The 25,192-nt window shown below is 42.8% G+C and overlaps 1 protein-coding gene across 1 annotated transcript; it reads right to left on the bottom strand.

Moving 5' to 3' along the window:
- Positions 1 to 483: 483 nt before the first annotated feature.
- METAP1 (methionyl aminopeptidase 1) lies at positions 484 to 24,301 on the bottom strand. The gene is made up of 11 exons (XM_028743418.2): positions 24,099 to 24,301; positions 18,446 to 18,497; positions 16,670 to 16,782; positions 15,370 to 15,430; positions 13,739 to 13,830; positions 12,637 to 12,720; positions 10,605 to 10,743; positions 8,567 to 8,698; positions 7,542 to 7,685; positions 3,679 to 3,744; positions 484 to 2,776 (listed from the first exon to the last, which is right to left on the bottom strand). The coding sequence occupies exons 1-11, from the start codon at positions 24,210 to 24,212 to the stop codon at positions 2,613 to 2,615; spliced, it is 1,161 nt and encodes a 386-aa protein (XP_028599251.1). The 5' UTR covers positions 24,213 to 24,301; the 3' UTR covers positions 484 to 2,612.
- Positions 24,302 to 25,192: the final 891 nt, after the last annotated feature.

The raw sequence follows: 25,192 nt of genomic DNA, 5'->3' as shown, positions 1-25,192 counted from the left end.
TGTATACTTAAAAAGGTAGAGCGGGGCTATTCAGAGAGCTTCATCTGTACCAGACGGAAAATTTTGCATATGCAAAAAGTTGGTATGCTCTGCAAGATTAAAATGTAGAACGTTCCTCTCCCCTGCCCAGTTGATATTCTCACCGTTAAGTCTTTATGGAGCTGCTTGCAATTCATGTGGGAGGAGGCAGCTTGTCTTACTGCAGGGCGGGGGTGAGCCAGCTTGTCTTACCATTCAGGAAAGAACACTATAAATGACTGATTCCACTTTGTTTGCAGATTGAAAATGTGCATTAAAAAGCACATGTAGTAGGATCAGTTGGGCCCAGGGCTGAACATGCCCTATTTCATCATCACATGGTTTCCCTGAAGAATCTCTAGGTTTAATTCCATGAGCTGAAGTCAATCCTTTAATCATAGAGAAGATTAAAAGGGAGAAGTAGGTTATACTGCTTAAAAGTAACTGGCAAAATAGACTCCAGGGTCAACCATCCAGACTTTTAATCTCCTTAAATGTATTGCATACATTGGTTAACTCCACTCAAGATATATTGCAGCCTGTTTTGTTAAAATCTCTGCACATGCACGAAAGTGCTTGTAACATTTCTGAGTCACTTTACCGCCTCTTAAACACATTACAGAATGAAAAACATTGTCCCAACAATACACTTTCAGGAAGAAAAAAAAAAACTGAGGCACTCTGGGAAAGATTTCTTTCAATTTCTTGTTGAGTTTAGTCACAACCGCCCTAAGCTGTCTAAAGAACTGGAGTTACGTGCTGTTGACATGGGTAAGATGCTGAGGGCTTTTAGAACTCCTTGCAATTCTTCTCACAAGATGTCCGACACCAGAGTAGAAATGTGGCATGTTGTGCCCATGATTTTATGACCTGATTTCTCTCCACTAGTTTACTGAACTCCCAACATTGTAAGGTTAGAGCGGGCACTAGGCAAGAAAATGTGGTTGAAAAACCACCTTTCTCTGTGGAATGGAAGCCTCAGCAGCAACTGCCTAAGCCCAATGAAACAAATCTTCCCCAACAACAGTAGTAGTATCTCCCAGATCTGTATTACAAAGTTACCGCTGTAAAAAGTGGGAGGATAAATTATGCCAGAATTGCCCGTACTGTACCTGGCCTAAGAACACAAGCAATTTCAAGGGCTGTCCAATTTTTGCTTCTTTCGAGTGCATTATCTTTGCTTAGAACAATTTGCTTTGGTGAAACAATTGCAGTGGCTAACTGGAGTATCACACAATTTCCACAAAGAGCCATGAAAAGGTGGTCAGACTGCAATATAAAAACAGGATCAGCAACTTTTTCTCTATTCTGTAGACACCGTGTTCAGTCTTGGATCCCCATCATCCCTCCCCATTGGCTAAAGTGGTTGGGAATTATTATTACTATTGTTATTATTTAGAGAATGATGTGAGTTGTAGTCCGATAGCACGGGGGGGGGGGGGGGGGGGAGTCGAACACTTGATATAGACCAATCCTTATGACTACTTGGTGAAATATCTCTCCTTCAATCCAGTGAGGTGGTTTTTTGGCCATCCCAGAATGGGAGTATCCAGAACAGAAGTAGCAATCCAAACACAGAGCCATTGATCCAGCTCCTGCAAAGTAGCATGTCACGATTTCTGTAACATTAACTGAAACCATGCACCAAGTGGTCTGCATGGCAGGCAACCACTTGGCCATGGTTACATGCACATAAATTAACTGCAGATTAGAAAGAAGCTGTTAAAGAGATTGGTCTTGGACTTCTGGGACATGCCCTTTTTTAGAATGCACGCAGGAGAACAGAAACTCTTCCCCATTTCAATCGCATTCCTTATCTAAAATTAAAAACTAGCTGCTTCAAAGCGAACCTTGGAACATCATTGGCTGCCAAGCACTACCCGTCTTGAGGCCGTGTTTTGGTAAAAAAAAAAAAAACCTGCGCAGGGCAGCATTTCAGTAATTTTGTCCCTCCCCAGCCCCCTTAGACAGAGAACTACCTGTAGCAATTGCCAGCCAAAGAGAAACAGGCCCATCAATTAACAGGCAGATATTATACTTCCATATACAGTAACAACAGGGTGGAAGAGGGGTAGACAGAACAAAATTCCGATTCAACATTTTCAAGTAGAAAATTCCACCTCTGAATTATACGCAGATGAAAGCCCAGTCCATTTAAACAGCTAAGGAAGGGTTGTCTTTGGAACAAGAAAAAGTTTAAACTCTCAGGTGTTGTAAAAACAGAAAGGCTTGTTTCTGAATCCTTGCATCCACCACGAAAAGAAGCTGTGTGGGGCTGTTGAGAATGGTGGCAGTGACAGAAGCCTGGCTGAGGGGGTGAAATGAGGTACCATAAGGACAATGATTTGAAGAAGAAAAAAGACAAGTTCAAACAATGTTGGGGTGGCAGGAGAGCAGAGACTGAGGCTCTAAAACCTCTCTGCTTTTCAAGCCTACGGCATTAACCTCTCAATGCAAGGCTGCATCTCCTACCTACAGTCAAGAAGAAGAAAAACAGGTGATAAATTCCCCCCCTTTTAGCCTGTACTCTTAGTGAAACACATAGTACACAGCAGAAGAGATGCTTGGGTTCAGGCCTCCCAGCTTGGTCTACACTAGCACTGAGTCATGAAGTGAGGGCGAATGCTATCCAGCCGGCGGGTTAGGATGTCACATCCAGTATCTGTGACCAGAAGTGTGTGTTCAAACTGGGCAGAACGCTTCCCGTCTCGCGTCACAGCAGTCCAGCCATCAGGCCAGGTCTCATCTTGCCACCCACCTAATGAGAAGAATGCAAAAATTTAGAACTTGTTTAAAGGGGGGAGAACGTCATACACTTTTTAAAGGAGTCTTTGATCAGCAGTTTCAGGTTTTGGTGTTGTTGTTTTTACTTTTGTACAAATAGCCTTGATGCCTGTGTCTTTTATTCCTGCGCCTCCTCTATTCACTTCCATTTTTGTTGTTGGCTAGGGCATCCTGCTGACACTCATAATATACTATCCCAGCATATTGCTTCCATTCATTTGTGTATTCGTTATTTATTTTATGAACCACTTTCTATGAGGCATATCAAAGTGATTCCAGTATAAAAAGAATGGCCAATAAAAGAATCAATAATACAGCACAAACTATCTCCTTAATTTAACTAAGGTCTGTATTGTGCAAAATGGTTGGCGGATAGAGAATCTACCTTGCCAAATCTGTTAACAATGGCTGAAAATGCTCTGAAATGTGATTGTTACACAAAAAGGTAGAGACTAGGTAAAAGGTTGAGAAAACCAAAGACCACCTCAGAATCTCTTGAAGTAAAGTCTTTTAAGAAATATGATGCTTAACAGTGCGGCTCTTTTCTGGTGTCTAATTGGACCTGGAATGTTTTTGGAAGAATTTGACTGTTCATATGACCTTGTTAAGAACTGGTAACATTTCACTTAGATGACTTTACGGGTGATATAATCCTTTGTGCCCACATGAACAAGTTGTAATGCCAGGAATACAGTACATGCTGCAAAGACATTATTTAGTAATGCTCAGTAGGAAATTGCTGTTGTAGTAAAGTTATAGGTGAGCCACAAAGCATTGAGAAGCATTAACCCTGTAGGTGTTTCCTGAGTAGAGACCAAGAAAAGTCATTCAGAAAAATGGCTGCAATCAGAATTAGATCCACAGCTGCATAATTACCTTCACAGATCATTGGTTCTATTGTAAACGCATGGCCAGGCTTCATTACACCAACAGCCTTATTTTCTGAAAAGGCAAAAGGGAACAAGAGAGTGTAAGAGTTCACAGAAGGTAAGAGATACAAGATAAAATGCAATGGGAACTTAAATGGTGGTAATTTTGTTTCTACCTCTGGAGTGGGATGCAACACAAAATTGTGGTTTGTGCCAACCATAGTATTGAAAGGTCTAACTATGGTTTTTTGAGTTCTGATTTACAACATGCAAACCATCGCTTGACTGTTTTGGTTTCCCATCTGCTCAACACTCAGCTTAAGTTCACTCCTGCCCCATTTCCATGGAGCAGCAGCCTCTTTAGGTGAAGTAATGGGCCCAAAGTCATTTGTCAATTCAGAATACAACCAGTCCCAGATAGCACAAACTATGGTTTGCAAATCAGCCGCACAACTGTGGTTTCAAATCCTGGTTTGTAAATCCAAAAGAAACCATGGTTTCGAAGCAGGCTCAGGTTCAGATGTTAAAATGATCCACAGTTTAGCTAAACAGCTCACGATTCTGCATTATTCCTGAGACCAAGGCTCTAGCTATATTTGAGGAGATACATGTGTGGTCTATACAGGAGCACAGGCCAAATTGTGGAGGCAATATTGTGAAGTCAGTCTCACAGAGGACATGTAATGTATGTCAATATGCATTAGAAGTCTTTCTCTGGGTGCCCCAGCTAGGTAAAAAAGCAGGTGGGTGGCAACTCAGGAGAGTCCTTTCTCACTGGTGGTGTTTGTTTGTGGACTGCCCTTGCACAAGAAGTAAAGTCCGCAGCAACTCACTTGTTTTGTAATTTTATTGCTGTTGGTTTTGAGTGGGGATGGCTCTGTTTTAAGTTGTCCTTTTTCTGCTCTTAGGTTATTAGATTTCTTCTTTTTTAAAGAACAACAACCTTAATTGTTCTGCTGCTTTTATTGTTGAACTGGTGGTCTTTGCATGCCATTTCAAATATACAGAGATGATAATAATATGGGTTAGCGCCATCGTCTAATGGCGGATTCCCTCCGAGCTCCGGAGGGAATTGGCTCAGTAGGAGACAGGTCCTGCCGCGGCGACGACGCGGGGACCCTCAGAAACCACAGGCGCTGAAGCCTGTGGACCTGGTGACTCGGCGGGCACCATTTGTGCCCCCCCCGACCCGAGAAGGAGCCTTTTTAAAGGCTTCGGAACGGGGGACGGGGAGCGGCACGGTGCTGAGAGTCGACTGCTTCTCCTACGGAGTGAAGCCGCATGCCATGGTCGGAGAGCGCTGACTTCTTCCTTTGAACATTTGGACTAAAAGTAACAACCCGTGAGTAATACAGAAATCGGATTTATAAAAGGAAAATTTTTGTTTGAATTCGGCACGATCGGGGAAGGCGCAAAGAGGAAGTCCGTCTCCCCGCCTTGTAAACAACTTAAAGCAAGGACTAGATAACTAAGGTCGAGAGAACATCTTCTTTTTTATTGGATAAAAGTTATTAATTTCACGATTTGGCAATATAAGCAATCTTGCTGGAGGATAAGAGCTAATTTTGAGAGCTGAAGTGCCACCCCCCCCCCCCGGGACCCGGGAGTGATCCGCGAGAGAGAGCCTGTTGAGGAGACATAGAAGATTTTGACAGCTGTCAAACTAGCTGTCAAAGCTGGAAAAAAATAGAGAACTTTGTTTCTGTTGTCTTTGCTGGTTATATTTGTTACAATATAGTTATAAATTGTTGAAAACAAAGAAGAACTGAAACAAGTTAACTTGACTTTTGGGTTGGAACTGGAAGGAATACTAAGTAACCAGAATCCCTCTAGAGGGGGTTCAGGGACATTACAAGAATGGCTGCAGGTGGAAAAATACAGGCTGAACTGGACAAGGTTTTTTTTCTCTTGGGAAAGTTACAAGGTCAAAGTGATGTTTTGGCTACAAGTGTCACTACTCTGAAGTCAACGGTAAATAAACTTACTAAGTTTGATAAGGACTTGACTCAAAAAGTCCATGCAGCTGAACAAGAAAAGAAATCTGAGAAATTTGAGAAAGTGGAGAAAGAGATATATGCTGACCCGGAGGGAAAGGAAGGAGGGGCTGCGATGCTGCAGATGGCAAAGGAGAGCCAGAGGCCTGTCAAGATGGATACAAAGGAAAATAAGAACTGGATGATGAAAATCTGGTTTGAATTGGAGAATGAAGAATGGAGAGATTTCCTTATGTGGAGATCTGAAGACCTATGGATTACAAATTTGATCAAGGTGGAAGTTGGAGCTTTTGGGACATTTGGACTTAAAAGGATTAAGAAACAAGATTTGAGCTCCACCTTTAAATATGGAGGTCTGGCTGGAAGAAATATGGACACTATTGGGACAGAGCTTCTCCGAGATTCGGTGTTTAATACAAAGGACTATCAAAAAAACCGGCAGAGAGGAATTGAGAGAGAATTAAGAGCCTCGGACGTGAGGTCTCCAGGCTGATAGCAGATGGACATTTGTTGAGGATCAAAACCGGGAAAGGGGGGGTGGGGTTTGGGAATCCAAAGGGTGTACAATTATGTTCTGATTCTTTTTATTTTGTTTTGTTATTAGTATAAAAATGGGGAATTCATGGAAGGGAATTTGGGTCGACCTTAGAAAAAGGTTTTAAGAAGGAGTACTGAAGTATAAAGACTGATGTATATAAGTTAAAATTGGATACATAAAATGAACTAAATATAATAATGAACTAAATATAATAAGGTTAAAAATTGGGGATAAGAACTTGTTGAACTAACAATTGGAAATGGAATTCAAGAAGGGGAGGCGTGGGGAAGTCATGGAAATATGTTATTGAAAATAAGGATTGTAAACGTTGAGTGTTTTTAAATTCTTTTTTTTTTCTTTTTTCTGGATTTTTTGAAAATTTCAATAAATATCTTTTTTAAAAAAAGAAGATAATAATATCAATAAATATATAGCGGCTTCATACAGGCAGACCTTCAGCCCAGCTCTGTCTGCTTCAAACGGCAGCAGTTTCATAAGATCCTTTGTATTGGGAATAGCAGGTACGCGGGTGGTGCTGTGGGTTAAACCACAGAGCCTAGGGCTTGCCGATCGGAAGGTCGGCGGTTTGAACGCCCGCGACGGGGTGAGCGCCCGTTGTTCGGTCCCAGCTTCTGCCCACCTAGCAGTTTGAAAGCACGTCAAAGTGCAAGTAGATAAATAGGTACCACTCCAGCAGGAAGGTAAACGGCGTTTCCGTGCGCTGCTCTGGTTCGCCATGCTGGCCACATGACCCGGAAGCTGTCTGCGGACAAATGCCGGCTCCCTCGGCCTATAGAGCGAGATGAGCACGCAACCCCAGAGTCATCCGCGACTGGATCTAACGGTCAGGGGTACCTTTACCTTTACTGGGAATAGCAGAGGCAGAAACGGGGGCTCCCTGCATGGAAAGCAAATACTCTCCTTCAGCCTTCCTTAACCTAATGCCCACTATATATCTTTGACTCCAACTCCCAACAAATACAGCCATGTTGGCTGGAGTTGATGGGAGTTTTAGTCCAAAACATCTGAAGAACACCAGGTTAGAGAAGGCTGCCTTACTGCCTTGCTTCCGACCTATAATAAGGCGTATTTAAGCTGATAATCGCTGTCACAAGGATGGTTAGAGAAGGAGGCTACTTTTCGCTCTTGTGCCAATCTGAATTGAACTATGTGAAGTATGTACCTCTGCTATCTCTGTAAAACTTACCCCAAAGGCTCTTTATAGCTACAGCTCACAGGATGTGGGAATTCATTATTTTAGTCTGGGGAAGTGCATGGAATAGTTAATTCTTAATGATTGCTATCAACTGAGAAGCAGCAGACACTGCCCATACTTACTGGCATAATGTGGCACATTGGGAGCTGTGTGGAAAAGCTTATGAATCCCATGCCCACAGTAGCTCCGAACTACGGAAAATCCATTGGCTTGAGCATGTTTCTGTATAATATTTCCCAGCTCTCTATATCGAACACCAGGTTTCACTGCAAAGTAAGTCATATGTTACTTTACTAAAATGAACACAAACAGGATCAGCTAATTGATGAAGGCAAAGGTTATTATTTGTATTTCTGCCCAGCAGAAATGATCCTTTGTGTGCACAAGAACATTCAGCAACAGGAAAACACTACCCCGCAAAGGAGATCTTATGGCAGAAAAGTATTCTAAGGGAGGGAATTCTAATCTAATACTTCAGAAATGCAAGATTCAAATTCTGATATTCAGACAGTTATGCTGGTAATCTTTTCCAATCTAGCTTTCACTGCTAAAAATAATAAAGAAATGAACCTTTGCAAATGCCAAACATTTCATGGGAAATAACTCCAGTCATCTGTGCAACCTACGCATGTGTTTAACTGTCAAAGCTCACTGTCTGGCCTACTAAGTATTTGCAGACTATCCCCACAAACAAAATCAAAACAAAAAGCTTATAGCGTGCCTAAAGCTGATAAATTTCAGAGTATGCCTTCAAACACTTCTGTTTATTTAATATTTATCACCCCTTTGTAAGGACAAAAGTCTGACAAGATAAACAGACTGCAGCTATCAAGATATCCAGAAAGAAATCCTGAACTTGATGTTCCATCTCTTTTGTAGCTGAATCTCCACAAAGGAGTCCATTCAAGCCTGAGTATTCAAGCAATTTATTGCAATTAATCACTCCAGATTGATCTTTGTATGCCATTCAGTAGCACTGAAGGTATAGCTTTTGGCAGTGATTTGGCACAGTGCATTACCTTGGATTAAGGCACACTCCATAATGACACAGCGCCCAGAATATCTAGCAGTCTATCAGTCGCATGTCAGAGATAAAACAAGAAAGAAAAAATGAGACATGAAACCATAGGCTCCAGCCAGCCCTTACCTGCATCAATGGATTGCATTAGGCACTCGTATGTTGTCTGGACTAGCCTCTTTGCACCCTCGTCAACTTCCCCAACGTAAAATGTCTCATTGAGATCCCCATGATAACCATTACGATAAACAGTAATGTCCACTGTAAAGAACAAGAGAAAACATTGCATTTCCTGTATTTCATGTTTCTGATCCTAAAATTATTATAAAAGAAATGTGATTATATTGAGGAAAGATGCCATAAAACCAGCAAGTACAGAGGGAATGAGAAGCTATATTAAGAAGCTTTTCTGACAACATTAAGGCTATGCACACCTTCTTAGGAGTAAGCACCCATGAATGCAGTGCTTCCAAGGAGGCATGCAAAGGATTACACTGCAAATTGACTTCTGTCATCCCCAGACAGGTCAGAGTGAATGGGTAACAATGTCATATTTTTAAGACAAAAAACAACCAGTTGTAGCTAATAAAAAATCCTTTTGACAGCAATGCCCTGGTTTATGATGTGCGTAAACTGTAAGAGTTAACGTGGAGACAATTCTACTTTGAGACAGGTGGACTTCACGGGACAAGCTTTAGGCCTCTTACAGCCCTAGGATCTGGGGATGAAAACCAAGAGTGGAAAAGCAGAGCCATAGGCTCACTGTGAGAGCGTTTGCTCTACATGCAGAATGTCCCAGGGTCAATCTGCATCAACTGCAGCTTTTAAAAAAGGGATGCAGAAAGACCTCTCATGAGACTTGACAGATATAAGTTTACTTGGCCACAGTTTCTGTTTTAAAACGTCTCACTGCTGGTCAGAAGGGACACTGTGCTAGACACACCCCTGGTCTGATTCAGTACAATAAGCCTGCACCTTATGTGCATTTGGCTTCTACGATTCCAACCATACGCGGCTGAAGGCAAGCTGGTTGAAACTGCACACGTCGACTCCCAAGCAAGGTGGAGAGCATAAAAGCTCTTTCGCACCAGGTCTGCTTGGGTTGCCCGGCACAAAAAGAGCATTTCAGTTCTCTGCCTTGCTTGCTGGGCAAGGCCTGCTCAGTGTGCCGGTTCTCACTCTCCACATCCCACTAACTGTGGGGAGGCTTACAAGGGCTTGGGTATATGCTATTTTCATGCATATATGTAACCCTTGGAACTGAACCTCCATGTAAGAGACAAGCATAATGTATAAGGTAACTTCATGGGGCCTGAGGTCATAATCCAATGAAGTTGTTCCATTAACACAAAACCCTCCTCTTTCCTTCAAGCCCTATCCCGGGGGCCCCAAAATCTTCTCCAGAAGACTGGGGAAAGCCTCAAAACCATTTTGGGAGGGACAGGAGCACACATGGAGAAGAAGTCCCACTGCACAGGCAAAAGTCTTTGGGCTAATGGGACGGTTTTGTTGGCTATAACCCACAGCTTTGCAAGGTCCAATTTTAGGAGGCAAATTTCAAGCAGCTCACTCCACAATAGTTCCAGAACAACTCATTATTTATTCCAATATGATTTCAGAAGAGGTGCAGGAAGGCAAAGACCAATCACTTGAAAAGCCAAAGTACTTGGGTAGGGAGCCAACAGGCAATGCAATGAATTATATCCTGCCACTATTGGAAGATATTTAGAATGAACTGTTGCAATTCCTCCCCCACCACCACCACACAAATTTCCTCTATCTACTTTAAGGTCGCTGTGCTATCATTCACCAAGATGTATAGCAGTACTGGCAGCAAAAGGGATCAGTGCCCCTGAGCCCAGCTCACACATCCCATATAGAATATTCATTTGCAGCTTTGATTCTGCACAATAGAACAAAATAAATCTCTTATGGAGAACACGCCCGCCCCCCCCCCCACCAGCACAGCTTACAGTTTAATTTACATGCACCTATGCAAGAGAAATGAGTTTCGCCATTAGAATTTTTTAAAAAAACCAGTAAGACCAACCTGTATTTCAAAGGGGGGGGGGAATCCAAATATAAGTCCTATTCATTAGCGGCATCTTTCCAAACATCATACAAAGTTTTTAAAAGGATACTAAAATTACTTAATCGGTTTTCTTACCATTAACAATATCACCCTCTTGTAAGCGTCGCCTGTCTGGGATTCCATGGCAGATCACTTCATTTACTGACGTGCAGCAAGACTTAGGAAAATTATAATAATTCAGCGGGGAAGGATAGCAATTTCTGGCAATGCAAGCCTGAAAGAGATTTTGAAATATTCATATTATTCTAAAGGAGTTAGGACAAAGGCAAGGGGCCTAAGTGTGACAATCGGGAAATATGATCCACCAAACCAGCATGACTTATGTCCAAGTCAATTTATTTAGGAATGGGCTGGTAACCTTTTCCTAGACCAAATGTTTCAGTGCTGTGCTAAGCTTCTGGATTACATGGGGGTCTTCTTAACCAAACAGTCCTGTGAAACACAGCTTGCTACTCTACCCTACATTAACAGCTGTCTGACTCATATGCACATTACATGCTTCCATGTAACATATCCGTGGGGGGGGGGGGAATCTAAATGGTTTTTTGAGAATAATCTGCAACTGGCTGTGAATTCAGGAGCTGGTGCACTGAGGTAGCAATGGGACTGAGCTCTGAACCAGCAAGTGCCCAGGTCATATGTTCCCCATACCACAAACTCCAGACAGATTTAGGCAAGTCATAGAATCATAAAATTCTAACGTTGGAAGGAACCCTAAGGATCATCTAGCCGAAGCCCCTGCAATGCAGAAATATGCAGCTGTCAGGCTCCGGGGCTCGGCTTCCTCCCACCCTTTGGCTGTAGATAAGCAGGACAAAGTGCAAAGAGTCCCTTACCATGTAAAGAGTCTTTAATGATCACAGGGGAAAAAAACAGAGCAGCCATTCTCGGAACGAAGGTACTCCCAATTAAGGTTTCCACCCACTCCACACACACCCCGTCACTTCCGTCTTGCAACCTGATCTCGCAACCACCGTGATTTTTGTGTAGCCACATCTGCTCTACGTGACCTTGGACTGATAGGCTGGACACTTTCCAGAGAGAGAGAGTCTGTTGGTTCTCTCTCTCTTCCAGTTCGTCTTCACTTTGCTGTTCACCCCCCACCCCTGTTCTTCCCAATTTGTCTTCAGAACTATGCCCCTCTGCAAACCACTGTTCCAAATCTATACTGCCCCACTGCTCCTGGGCAGCTTCAGGATCTTGGTCAGGAGCAGGGGGAGGGGGAGGCTCCCACCATTCCTCATCAGAGCAGTACTCCTCAACCTGGTCTCTGGCAACAGCTGTTCCACACAGGGATCGAACCTGCAACTTCAGTGTTATCAGCACCAGGCAACATGGGCAAGGACCACAGCACAAGCTCTGCATACCAAAGGTCCAGGTTCAATTCCAAACATCTCCATTTCAAGAAAGGATGAAGTCGAAAGACCTCTGTCTGAGACCCAGACCTGCTGTCATAGGCTATAATATGACCTGGTATTAGGCAGCTAGGTTCAATGCAGGTACAATAATACAGACTTACCTTATAAGGACATTTTTAAAGCTTATCTGAAGCCCCTGGAACTACAGCACCATTTAAATGCTATGCATATTTTTAAAATCTTTACTTTTCTTTAAAATTATTTCATCCGCTTAATGCAGCAATGTGCAAGTCTGAAACCCTGCTGAGATAACTTCTATTAATAATTTTTTAAAAAAACTATTTCCACTGCAGTGGGAGGATGGGTAGAGTTGCACCTTAGTGCTTACAGCCTCCTTGAAACATCCTGGCATATGTGCCAGAGTGGCATACGGGGCAGAAGAATGCCACATCCTACAACAACTGTTTACAGAGCAAACTTGGTAGGAAAGAAGGTGGGCAAGGAAGGACATTTTACAATACTATATTGGGCCCATTAGAGAATGTCAGAGGCTACACATATGTAAGCAAACGACACCGGAGAACCTTTGGCATTCTCAGGTTGCTTTAAGAAATGGAAATCGTGCTTTGAGCGATGGAGTATGTATAGTTGTAACTGCACAGGAAAATCAAGGAAGCGTGTTACCAAATATTCCAATTATAAAGGCACAGCAGAAACAAAAATCCAGAAGCTCAGCGAAGTATCCTTACTAGATGAACAGCGTGGTCTATTTCTTCAGTAGTTACACCTGGCTTTACCATCATGGCAGCAACATCTAATACCTCTCTAGCAAGCTGCAAGACAAAGAAGCAGAAGTTATCATCAAGACAAGAGGCCACATTCACATATAACAAGTCAGGGTTTCCGACTTATCAGAGGTTACCAATGAACAAGCAGAGAATTACTGCACATTGGCCGACAGCTCTCACTTTGCTTCACCCCTAGAGTGAGCAAAAAACACAAATGAAGAAGGCCTTGACATCCTGTTATGTCCAAACCAGGGATCTGCCATGCTGCTCCTTAAGCCTTAGTCACTAGCCTACTCTAAGCAATGGTTTGCTGTTGGTTTACAGACTGTGGTTTCCTAGGAAGTGGCAAACCATGATCCCTCATTCAGACATTACAAGAAGTGCAAGGCTTTCTGGTTTGTTTATTCTGCTCATGCCGGAGGAGGAACGAAATAGCAGCAATCAGGAAGTATGCAGTAGAACTCTGCTAATTCATTGTAAGCTACAGATGGGGCGAGACAGACCATGAACCACGACAAAAGTTCTTGTGATAATAGAAGTGACGACCAATACCAAATGCAATTTCCTCCCCATGAAGTCTTTCCCCCCAGGAGACAGAAAATTAGCAATCACACAGCTTTTGTAACCACCATTTATATAAAACAGAACAAATTAACTGAACTTTTGTAGCTTCTTCTGAAATTTTATAAATGCTGCTAATTCAAATGCAGAACAAACATATTAAAGCATGCATAAAACATTTGATTAGTGTCTAAATTTTAAAAAGTCATCATGCTGGCTAAAATATTCATTAACCAGAATTTCACGTACAAATCTTGACAAAACAAAATGAAATGTGGTGTACAGTTAAAAAAATTGTTATACACAAAGCCACGCAATTCTGGCAACTCTTGAGATACGGACTTCACTAGAAATCATGCTCAACATTACTGACTACATATGGTAAGATTTCAACTTTTTGGGTACACCTCAAATTACTTGTGCTTTTCACTCACACAAGCATGCAAAAACTATTCCCTCTTAAGATTTGTTGGGATTATAACATCTTCCAAAATAGACTTACCCTACACACTATTCGCATCGCTTCTGTATCTTCTGCAGAAAGAATTTTTATCTGAGAAGTTCCTTTAAGAGCCTGCTCCGATTCAGACATGCCTAAAGAGAAACGTCAATTATTATCTAGTCATAATAATTTTTAGTTAACGGATGCAATTTTCCCGTATCCCGAAACCTGTGCTAATGTAACTGAAATAGCTCTTTTCAAGAGAAGCAGTAAAATGACACACACCCCAAAAAGCCCAGCACACATCCCCAGAGTGGCAGTATTCACATTTAGCTTTTGAGTAGCAGAGAAATGCCTGACAATGGGTTAGTGGTGAAAGTATGCAGAGGGAGATGCATGGCAAGAGGTTTATGATATAAAGGGACACAAAACCCACATACCAAACAGCACTTGGGAAAGTGACTTTTCTTCTTCCTCATTCTCACGTTTTGACTACCCACCCACCATATTTGCACCCCCCATTGTGAAAGAAAAGCCTAACAGGAACTCAACATGACTCAACTATCTGACTTTTAGAAGACATCTGAAGGCAGCCCTGTTTAGGGAAGTTTTTAATGTTTGATGTTTTATCGTGTTTTTAATGTTCTGTTGAGAGCTGCCCAGAGTGCCTGGGGAGGCCCAGTCAGATGGGAAGGGAATAAGTAATAAATGTTTTATATATATTATTTAGGGGTCTCCATTCTTTTTTGGACCTGGGGGCACATTAGGAATCTAGGAAACTGTTGTGGGCAACATATACAGTGGTACCTCGGGTTAAGTACTTAATTCGTTCTGGAGGTCTGTTCTTAACCTGAAACTGTTCTTAACCTGAAGCACCACTTTAGCTAATGGGGCCTCCAGCTGCCGCCTCACTGCCAGAGCACAATTTCTGTTCTCATCCTGAAGCAAAGTTCTTAACCCAAGGTACTATTTCTGGGTTAGCGGAGTCTGTAACCTGAAGTGTCTGTAACCTGAAGCGTATGTAACCTGAGGTACCACTGCACACGAATTCATGGAAGCACAAAGAATGATGCACAGGCTTTCACCACTTCCCACCCCAGAAAACAATCAGCACCTCTACACACACACACACACACACACCAAACAAATTGAATACAGACAGAAACTGCCCCCTCAAAAAAGTCAAACCCTCTCCACATAAACAAAAAATAAAGCCGAGAGTATTGGTGGGCACTAAAGGGGATGTCTCAGGCAGCTATAGTTCCCTTGCATATCCCATGGGATACCCCACTTTTAATGGACTCTGATCAAGCTGCCATTCAAACATGTCTTTTGGGGGGGGGCCTCTCCCCGAACTTACTTTTTCCCCAAGCAATTCATTTGACACAGTTCTCTAGCTAGAAACCGTGGCTGAAACAGCATGGACTGCTGCTACATACTAAATTTCTGCTATCCAGTGAGAGCATAGAGTCAATGCTAGATTTGGGGATTCAAGAAACATCACTGTTTGAGACCTTCACGGGGGTTTTTAAGTGCTTTTTGAAGCCTTGTTTTCTAAAGGAACTGGTTGCTAAAAATAAGCTTAGCTTTTGATAAGCCCATCAGAGACAAATCCATTCTGAAAGAAAAATAATGTAGCCTGAATCAAACGCAAGTTTGAAAAGTGAGAATTGTTCTGTATCTGCAATTACCTAGCGGGTGATCAGCATAATCCGGCCTTTGAATGTAACTCGGCACAGGTCTTGTTGGCATCTAAATAAAGCACAATTGGGATTTAAACGTATTTATTTTTATAGCCTATCTGATATCAATTGTTTAAAGCCGAGAGTTTATATCAAAACAACGAACAAAACAAGATTTATTCCCCAACAATAAAACCATGGCTTCAGATTATAGAGTTAGATTTTTGGTAGTAAACAAACCATAGTTAAGCTGAGCAGAGTTTGGACAAACAAACAAGCTATGGTTTCAGAAACTATATCTTAAGAATGCAAACCAACCAACTGAGGAATTTATTTAATAAGAAGAAGAAGTAGTTATTGTTTTTGTTTGTTATTATGGTTTGTATTTTTGTGTTTTTATATTGTAAACTGCCCTGTGATCTTTTGACAAAGGGCAGTATAGATATTTAATAAACAATAATAATTTCTGAGCAAAGAAATCACAGGACACTGCTTTTGGGAAAACCCCCGAAATGATTATGCTTGTTGTTACATTAATCAGATCTACTGCAGAGGGGAGTAATTACCCTTTATTATCAAGTGTTTCTTCAAAAACTGAAACACCAGATGAATTTCATCTCCCACTACTACGGGATGAAAACCCTCATCCACAGAGCATTCAGTGCACAAAGGCATGAGCAGAGTTACCTGCTAGCCAACTTTGTATTTAAACTCATATCCCACATACATACATTCCGCAAGCTTTCTGGTTCTGCAGTACCGCCACAGAGATTCTGTCTCTCTGCTTTGTTCCCATTCCACCTTCTCTAACACAAAATGAGCTATATGCTCTAAATCCCACGACCCACTTTGAGGTTCTTAGTACTAGAGGACCAATAAGTGTTGCCAAATCAGATCTACTCACATCAAATTGCTCTGCTGCTTAGCAGTATATGCTCAGCCATTTGCAGGCTGAAAGATACCTGTGGGCTGGGGAATGGAGCATGAGAGCATGACTATTAAATTATTGAATATCCAGCTAAAATTGATTTGACCGCCCCCTTCCTTTCCTTTGTTCTCCTTCCGTAGGATTAATTTATACTCTCCTAATGCTGTCTTCTACTTTATGATAGTGCCTTGACTTCTTTTTTGCTGCACATTGTCCCCTGAAAACCTAACAACCAGAATTGTGTAAGTGTCTTACAAAATTACAGTTCTATTACCATTTTTCCAACTGGGCAGCATAATTGCTAAGAAATTTTCTTACTGCAGTTTGATCACCGCAGGATTTAAAAGTGATACACCCATTTCAGTTATTTCAACTACTTACCAGTGGATAATGTGGCCTAAGTTTTCCAGTATATCGATAGCCAGCCCAGGGATCTGTGTTAATGTCCCCATCTACAGTCCAGGCAGAAACCTCCCGCTTCGCTTTTTCATCCTCTGTAAAAAAAAAAAAACCCAACGAAACAAAATTACAAAATAATGCTATAATTATAAGACAACCAACTTCATAAAAAAACCAGAAGAAATGTCTGTCAAAAAGGAATTTGAGAAGTATATTCATAACTCTTCCTTTTCCTTTAGAACAGGTCTTTTTAAGCTTGCTTTCTCCTTGAAATCCAGATCCAATCAACTTTTTTTTTTGTTAAAAGGCTCCTGAAACTGGATTAAGATATGATACGTAAGCAACCTAACCTAGATTTCAAGATTGCAACTACAACCAGAACACAGATCAAATCCTTCAACGTTGTCATTAATGGCAGCAAACACAGAACCATTATTTGAAAGTTTATGGCTTCCACGAGTGCCACTGACTTTCTGTTCACTTTCTGTGCTTTTATTTGCATCAGCTTCTCTCAACCACATTGGCCATTAATAATATTCCAACAGCATTCCCAGCTATTTAGAAACAACTTCTGATGCAGTGAAGAACAGCAATGGTTAAGAAACAAACACTCTCTCACAACTGGGTAAGATTGAGTGCATGGAAGACTCGGAAAATAAACAGAAGCTTTTTTGGGGGGAAAGGAACTAAAGTCTCAAACCAGCGTCTGAGCTACACCGCTTCAGACAAGGATAGCCTCACATGTAACTGAATGCCCATCCAAACAAAGTAAACAAAAAAAAAATATTGTACATAGAAAGGAAGCACATCAGGGAGAAGGCTAATCGAAAGCCCTTTCCCCCCACAACACCTAGCTTTTTGTTTGGAGAGAATGTGAAGGGGATGTCTGCTGTATGGAGTTGCATGCAATCACATGCAAGTCCATACCTGCAGTTTGAAGTGGTATAGGCAAGCTATGTCCAACCGGTTGATCGCGATCTACAGCTCGATCGCCTGTGTGATCGTGGTCGATCATGCATGATCCTGGTCGATCACTGGGACATTACTCCCGGTGCTATGTCCCTCCTTTGGCACTGCACTGCATGTTTTGGAACACAGAAAGCGGAAGTAGTATTCCGTTTAGCGCTGCATGTGATCTACATTGGTGTCGTCGTTGGTGAGCGGTTTGTCGCATCACCCCATCAAAAAAGCTCAGCAACTTTGTGCAATGGCCCCTAACAAAAACTCAAAAACTCTGCCCAACCATCCCCTAAAAAAAGCAACAACTTTGGCTCCTCCTCCCTCCAATGACAATGGGTAGATCACTGCCAATTATTTTTTACTGGGAGTAGATCACAGCCTCTTGAGAGTTGGACGTGCCTAATGAGAATTGGGAGGGACTTGGAAAGTACTGCCTAATAAAGGAGCACCCATCTTCACACCGGCCTTAAGTTGACACTAACAGAACTTTTCTCTCCCTATCTAATGGTCTTGAGATACAGGAGGGTAGATTTTGGTTGAACATGAAGATAAACATCTTAACAGAAAGAGCAGTTCACAGTGGGACAGATTACCTAAAGGGGGCCAGGCTCTCTGTTGCTGAAGGTCTTCAAGCAAATGCTGGGAAGCCACCTGGAATGCTTTAACAATGGAACAACTGCACTGAACAAGGGGCTGGATTAAATGGCTTACAACCCTCCCCTCTCCTCCCCACCCCCTATAACTCTGTGCATGTCAGGGCGACAAAAGAGTATGATAAAAGCAAAAGTATTTTCTTACTTGCTTTCTTGTGTAGCAACTTGTGAGTAGCCCAGCTTCCCTTAAAACATTCCTTAAAGAAAAAAGAAAAAGGCAAGTGGTATAAAGTTAGCAATGCTTTGCAATATATTTAAATCATATAAAGTAGTTCTGCAAGCTACAAGACATAGACTATAAAATAGACAGGAGTGTGTTTACATCATTAAGAAATCCAATTTCATTTCAAAAACAGTATGTTAATTGGAGAGGTCACATATGCACCACACATTTAAAGCACTATGATACCATTTTAACAGTTCATGGGTTCCCCCAAAGAATCGTAGGGAACATAGTTTGTTAAGGGTGTTGTGAGCTATTAGGAGACCCCTGTTCCCATCACAGAGCTACAATTCCCAGAGGATTACGGAAGAATAACTCCATGGCAAAAGGGCCAATGGCACAGGTAAGGAGAACCTTCTTAGTACTCCATGCTTCCCCACTATTACATTGATAGTAATCCACCCTGAAAAATATTTTCACAGCACCAAACAAGTAATCAGTCATATTATGGGTGAAGATTGCACCACTGCCAGCTCCACAATCCCGTAACTCCCTCTGCAGACTGTGTATGGATGCTGCCCTGTTTCCTCCCGTCTCCAGGTGCCACCCCTCCCAGAGCCTCACATACCAGCTGCAAAATCCATATCTAGCACCAACACCAAATCTAATTGTTTATATGCTTCCATTCGCCATGCCCACCTTTCTGTTTTCCAAAAGGGGTCAAACTTACACATGAAGCCATGTTGAATCAAGTGAACATCTCCCGCTATGTAATTACCAAGAGCAAACGTGATTATTTCACCAGCAGCTATCATATTCTTGTAAGAAAAGTAATGGGATTTATGGCACCGGAAGATTTTCCATTTTGTTTATTTGGTACCTCTAGAAACAGCTTCAGCTAGCTCAAGGACACCATTTAGCTACTGATAAAGAGAGAGATTTGCACCTTTTGGCTGGTTTCCCCCCCCCCCCCCAGGCCCTCTACTTTTCCACACTGGTGTCTTCACACAAAACACCAGATTAACTTGACACACACTGTAACCCTTGAATTGAGACAGAAGTCCAGCCCACTCCTGTTATCCTCCATAAACTTATTTAGACAACTAAGGGAATTCACTTCAATGGGAAACGCCTTGTGATCTTCAGATGAAGGGCGGTATATAAATTTAATAAAATAATAATAATAATAATAATAATAATAATAATAATAATAAAGGCTTGTTTTTGTCCCCTTTTTAATCACCCTCAAAAAACAAACAAGCATTATTTTCCTGTGAAGCAGCATCTACAGCTCTGCGCACAACCTTAAAAACAATCATTCCACTGCCAAGACAGTGATAGTCAAAATTACTCATGTTTTCTTTACTCAAAAACCTTCCCTTTTTTTGTCACACTCATCCCCTCCCTGCTATAGAAAAATACAGAATCTGTCCCACTGTGGGCGATCAGGAGGACTCTGAAGTTCCAGATATGATGAAGGAACCATATTAGCATTTTTATGAAGGCTAGAACCATTTCCAGTAAGAAATAAGGCAACTTCCTTAAAGCTGCTCCCACAATCTTTAACAGCACTAAACATGAAGCAGCGGTGGAGCCTGTTTCACACAGAAGCAGTACCAACTAATAAAAAGGCTGGGTGTTCCCTTTGCTCTTTTTGGACTACACTCCTAACATTTTAAGACAGTGGCTACAATCTATTCCTGCATTGTGTGGCAGGGAGGTCAATACAGACCCATGTATAATGTGGGTGCCAGAAATACAGTCCGCCCGTCACACGCAAAAAGCGTTCGTGTCCTAAAAAATGTCCTGCTGAACGTTTACGTTTCTGTTTACCAGCAGTGCGTTAAAAGACAAGAGAACTGCTTTATTATCATTTTATTTATTAGAAAGATAAGCTTGAGAGACTTGCAAAAACACACATTAAAAACAAGTGGAAAAACAAGAGCAAAAACATTATATATAAAAGAGCAGATGCAACTCATCCCTATCCCACTGAAAAATAATGCTGGATTGGATTAACTCAAGGTCCTTCCGAAGGCTGTTTTCAAACATAACACAAGGGATGAGTCATCTCCTATCATTTACTAGGAGATGAGATATTCTGTTCTTGTGGTGTCTAACTCATGAAGGCATTGCTACCAGTTCCCCAACATTCATAAATGGGCATTCTTGTGTCAGAGAGAGCTGATCTAACATAGGTTACTGCAAAATTTGCAGCTCTTCCAAATGGGCCAACTACCCTTCCAAAGGGGAAATGATGCTACTTTTATTTTTAATCACTCCAACAGTAAGAGCTGTGTGACAGTAGAACGGACTCCCTTGGAAGGTGGTGGACACTCCTTCACTGGGGGGTTTTAAGCAGAGGTTGGGAGGCCATCTGTCATGGATGTCTTGGTTGTGATTCCAGCATTGCAGGGGTATTAACTAGATGACCCTTGGGGTCCCTCTTCCAACTCTACGATTCTTTGATTCTATAATAATTCAATGCAAACAGCTTGTGGGGGTTTGCCTGAAAAGCGGTATATTAATAACTTAACTATATATCGTAATTGACTGTGGTTTGGTAATGAAAACAAAATTTATCATGTGCTTGGATGCACCCTGTCCTTTCATTATAACTAACTGGCTCTGGTTGGTAGATCTTTGGGTTTTAGTAATAAAAACGAAGTAGATCTGCACAAGCCTATGTCTGCCCATTACAGCACGGACTCGTGTTTTTGTAAAGTTTATGATTCCAAACACAGGCTTCGATCATTCGGAGCCAATGGGTTGAATAGCAGGTTGGACCTGGCAGACCGGGGTTCTAAGTCCAACCTTCCAAGCGTGGGCACTGAGCAGATCAGTCTCATGTAGGTGGATGAGAATTGGCACGTGAAAAACTGAACTCAAAGCACCACTGAATGAACTAGATCAGTTTCAGTACAGCCATGCTGACTATGGCTGAAAACATCTGGAGGGCACCAGGTTCACAAAAGCTGATCTAGTCAATCTCAAAGAGCTGGTCTGGGAGCATATGATGCTGCTATATCACTCCGCCTACATCTAACGTTGAGGTACGAGTATCCTTGATTATATAGCTATTCACACACAAATAGAAGGTATAAGCTCAGATCCCATCTGCGTGTATGTGATACTGGACAGTTTCTGCCCCAAACTACATCATTTTACACTCATGTTTACCATTTTAATGTTCATTCACGTAGTGTGAAGAGAGAGGCATCTTTCAAGTTTTGCTTCTTTTGTCTGGTTGGTGATTAAAAAAAAGTCCCAGTCCAATCCCTAGTATTCCCAATTCTAAGCGTCAACTAGTAAAGAGAAAGGTCTCTGCCTGAGATCTTGGAGAGCTGTTGTCACAGTGCAGACAATAATGGTCTAAATGGAGAATTACTGGTAATTGTGCCTCTGGACTGCTGAGAACTGCAGGTAGGCAGAGCGCTGTCTGTTTGGCCAGAGCACAGGCATCTGTTTGGCCAATATGAGAACAGGGTGCTGGATCCAGCAGGCCAACTTCTTATGTTCTTTGGATAAATTGTCTGACTTGCATCCTCACATTTCCATCTTATTAATGTTACTCTTCCACCTGGTGCTCTTTTAGTTGTTTTGGTGCAAAATTTAGTCATTTTAAAATCAAAACACACTTAAGATTCCTATCAGCTGTTCAATGTATTAAAGGTCACTGTAAACAGATACCGCTCTTATCACTCAAAGCTTTTAGGACCCTGAGAAACTAGAATGGCAACACTAAGTTGCAGTAACTGTCTTTTTAGAACTCTCAACTCTAGGATAGTATTATGTTGCAGCATCAAGATTCAGAGATAGCTGAACACAACACTGATATATTTCTAACCCCAGAAATTAAGTGGTAAGTAGTAAGCTTATATCTCCAGGACTCAAGTACTTCTCTTTTAAAATATTGTTTTATCACACCTCTTGCTCTGTGTGTAATTATAATGGTACAAGGCACAACAAAAAGATTTTACTGTTTGTGTCTTTGGGCACTTTATATTGTTTGTGTTTCTTTTAATCGATGGAAATGCCATTGAGGTATGAGAGACTGAGTGATTTGGGGTTTGCAAGACTTCATGCATTCTACATTGCTTTTAAAAAGGGGGAAATCTATTACTATCGCATTTATAATTACAGTTTCCTGAAATCAGCATATTAGGAAATACAGTCAGTCAACATCAGACTACATTGTATTCCATTCTTTCCAAGAAATTTAGCTCCGAAGGACTAAAATCTGCAAAGTCAACTTTGTATGACTATAACCAGGAAGACAGTTGTGTCACATGGCCAAAGAAACAACTCCACATGATGCATGTTAAATAATTAACCCATGAAACTTTTAGCACAGTACAATGTCAAAGCCAATCATCAAGTGTGAATTTTTGAAATATTAGTTAAGAGGCTGTGTGTCAATCTCAGTGATTAAATTTCCCATGAGGCAGATACCCTAGGTATCTAAGAGAAAGCACACTTCTAACCCATAATTGGGCAGAAACTGGCTTGCTTCTGAAAAATAAAGGTGCTACAGTTCAAACTGAAAACCTCACAAGTCAGACAAACTGCAAACCTATGCATGCAAATAAATGATGAAAGTAATGTTCCCCACACATGCTCAGAGTCACCTTTCTCAATTATGTTCTAGGACTAAGTGAGACAATAAAAAAGTAAAATAGTTCCAGGATTGAGTCCTGGCTCCAATAAAACCTCACGCTGAAACACACTGTGCACAAATAGTACCGCCAAAAAACAGAGTTCTCTATATTGTTTCTGAAGCACAGACCTGAAGCGAAATCCACTCTGCAATAAAAATAAAATGTCTGAAGCACCGAAACAATTACTTGTAGATAGGCTGAGGGAAAAGCACACACAGCCATCATACCCGGCCCATTCTAACCGAAAAATGCCCTGCAAATCTTGATGACAGAGCTGAAATAGATAAAAACAGCTGTTGCACATGGAAACACAGAACGGGGGACACACAAAAGGAAGAACCGCTTCAGCATTTCTGTGGCCTGTTTGCAGCAGGAGGCAGCGGTGCTCCATAGGCTCCCCTAGTCCAGAATGGGGCCCCCCAAACCCAGCTCCTTCCCCACCTCTCCATTTCGACCTTTTTTAAGAAACCCAGGGCCACAACAGGATGGCGCTGTTTTTGCCGGGGGCGGGCGGGAAGGAAACCCACAGAGACCATGGAAACAAGCAAATAATAAAACCCGTGTCTGTGTGGTTCAGACCTTTCCCGGGGCACCCAAGAGAGAAGTATGGGGGGGGGCGTAAGGAGGCAAACTTGAGAGGCAGAGAGAGTGTCCTGCTTGCTAAGGGGGCTCGGGAGCAGGCCCCTGGGAAGCTACTTCCGAGTAAAAAACGTGCTCGGGCTGCCTGGGGACGGGCCCAGCCCTCATGCGCCACCTGCTTTTCGGGGAGGACGGAGGAGCTGCGGCAGGAGCTCTGGTAGCCATTCGCGGGCATTAAAAAACCCCCTGCCAGGAAACTGGGGGAAGGCGGGCAGCAGCCGTGTTTTCCCTCAGCGGGCGGGGAACGTGGGAACGCCGGCCAGCCCGTGTCTTGGGCTGGGAGGAGGAGCAGCCCGCGCGCCTCTGTCTCGCGCGCGGGAGCAGCAGTAAGGGCTTACCTGCGAGCAGAAGTAGGAGCCCTGGATGCCCAGCTTGATGCAGGTGGGGCACTGCAGCTTGGCCTCGCTGCTGCAGCCCGACGTCTCGCACACCCGGGCCTCCACGGCCGCCATGCTGCTCGCTGGAGGAGCCACCGCCGCCTCCGCCGCCACAAGAGCGGCCCAGCCAGGCGGCGGCAAACCGGGAAAGGGAGGAGGGAAAGGCGGAACTCTCCGCTGACTGAAACGGGGAGGAGCTCCAGGCCCGGCCTTGCCTTCGCTTGCCCGCTCTGGGTAGGCGCTTCCTCCGGCGGCTGGGCGAGAGCGGAGCAGGCCGACAAAAGGCGGGGTGTGTGGGTGTGTGGTTGGAGCAGGGCGGGAATAGGACGGGGTAGGCCCAGCCGTCGTCATTTCAGTCTCGGTTGCAAATATATATATTTGCCTCCCTCCTTTCCTTCATGTCCGGGTGCATTCAGCCCAGGGGCGATCATGAAGGCGTGCCTCTGGGCATGTGCAGAGTGCCTTTCCCTTCCACAGACACGCGCAGCTCCCAGGTTGAACTCCCGAGTCGTGTGCGCCCCGACGCCTCTCGCTCCCGAATGTAAGCACTAGGGATCCTGTTCGGATCCCCGAAGGGGGCCTTCCAACTTGTAAGTTTGATGGTGGAAGAAAAGGTCGGGTTGCTGGACGTGTTTTCTTCTCCAGCTTCTGGCGGCGGAGTAGTGGTGGTGGTGAGAAAAGAAGGGCTGCGGTGGGAGTTGTCCCGATTTGAGGGCAGGAAAGGTCAAAGCGGGTGGAAGGTCCACTGTCAATGGGATGATGCTTCAGGAAAGAGCCCCGCAGCTTCCAGTGTAAGATCTGTCCATTTCAGTGTACCCCCCCAATCTTATGTTCAGTTCTCCACGTTTTGCAGCAATTTGCAATAAAAAAAAAGAAACAAACTTCACCAGCACGTTAGTGCACACTTTTTTAGTGCTGTTTTGGCTACTGTGCAATTTTTTTGCAAGCAATTACCCTCAATGCAATGCATTTATCTGTGTTATTTTCACCAATATATTCAGTATTATGCACACTTTCCCATTAAAATCATTAACACTTGATTAAAAGTGCTTTGT

This window comes from Podarcis muralis, chromosome 9, assembly GCF_964188315.1.
Source record: "Podarcis muralis chromosome 9, rPodMur119.hap1.1, whole genome shotgun sequence".
Lineage (NCBI taxonomy): Eukaryota > Metazoa > Chordata > Lepidosauria > Squamata > Lacertidae > Podarcis > Podarcis muralis.
Note: the sequence above shows the minus strand (reverse complement) of the source record. Positions and strands in the feature narration are given on the sequence as shown.

Coding starts and splice junctions, on each gene's coding strand:
- METAP1 (XM_028743418.2), bottom strand. CDS start 24,212: ATGGCGGCCGTGGAGGCCCGGGTGTGCGAGACGTCGGGCTGCAGCAGC. Junction 13,831..15,369: donor TTATGCTGATCACCCGCTAG/GTAATTGCAGAT, acceptor GTTTCTCTTTAG/GCATGTCTGAATCGGAGCAG. Junction 2,777..3,678: donor AGAACCAATGATCTGTGAAG/GTAATTATGCAG, acceptor TCTTCTCATTAG/GTGGGTGGCAAGATGAGACC.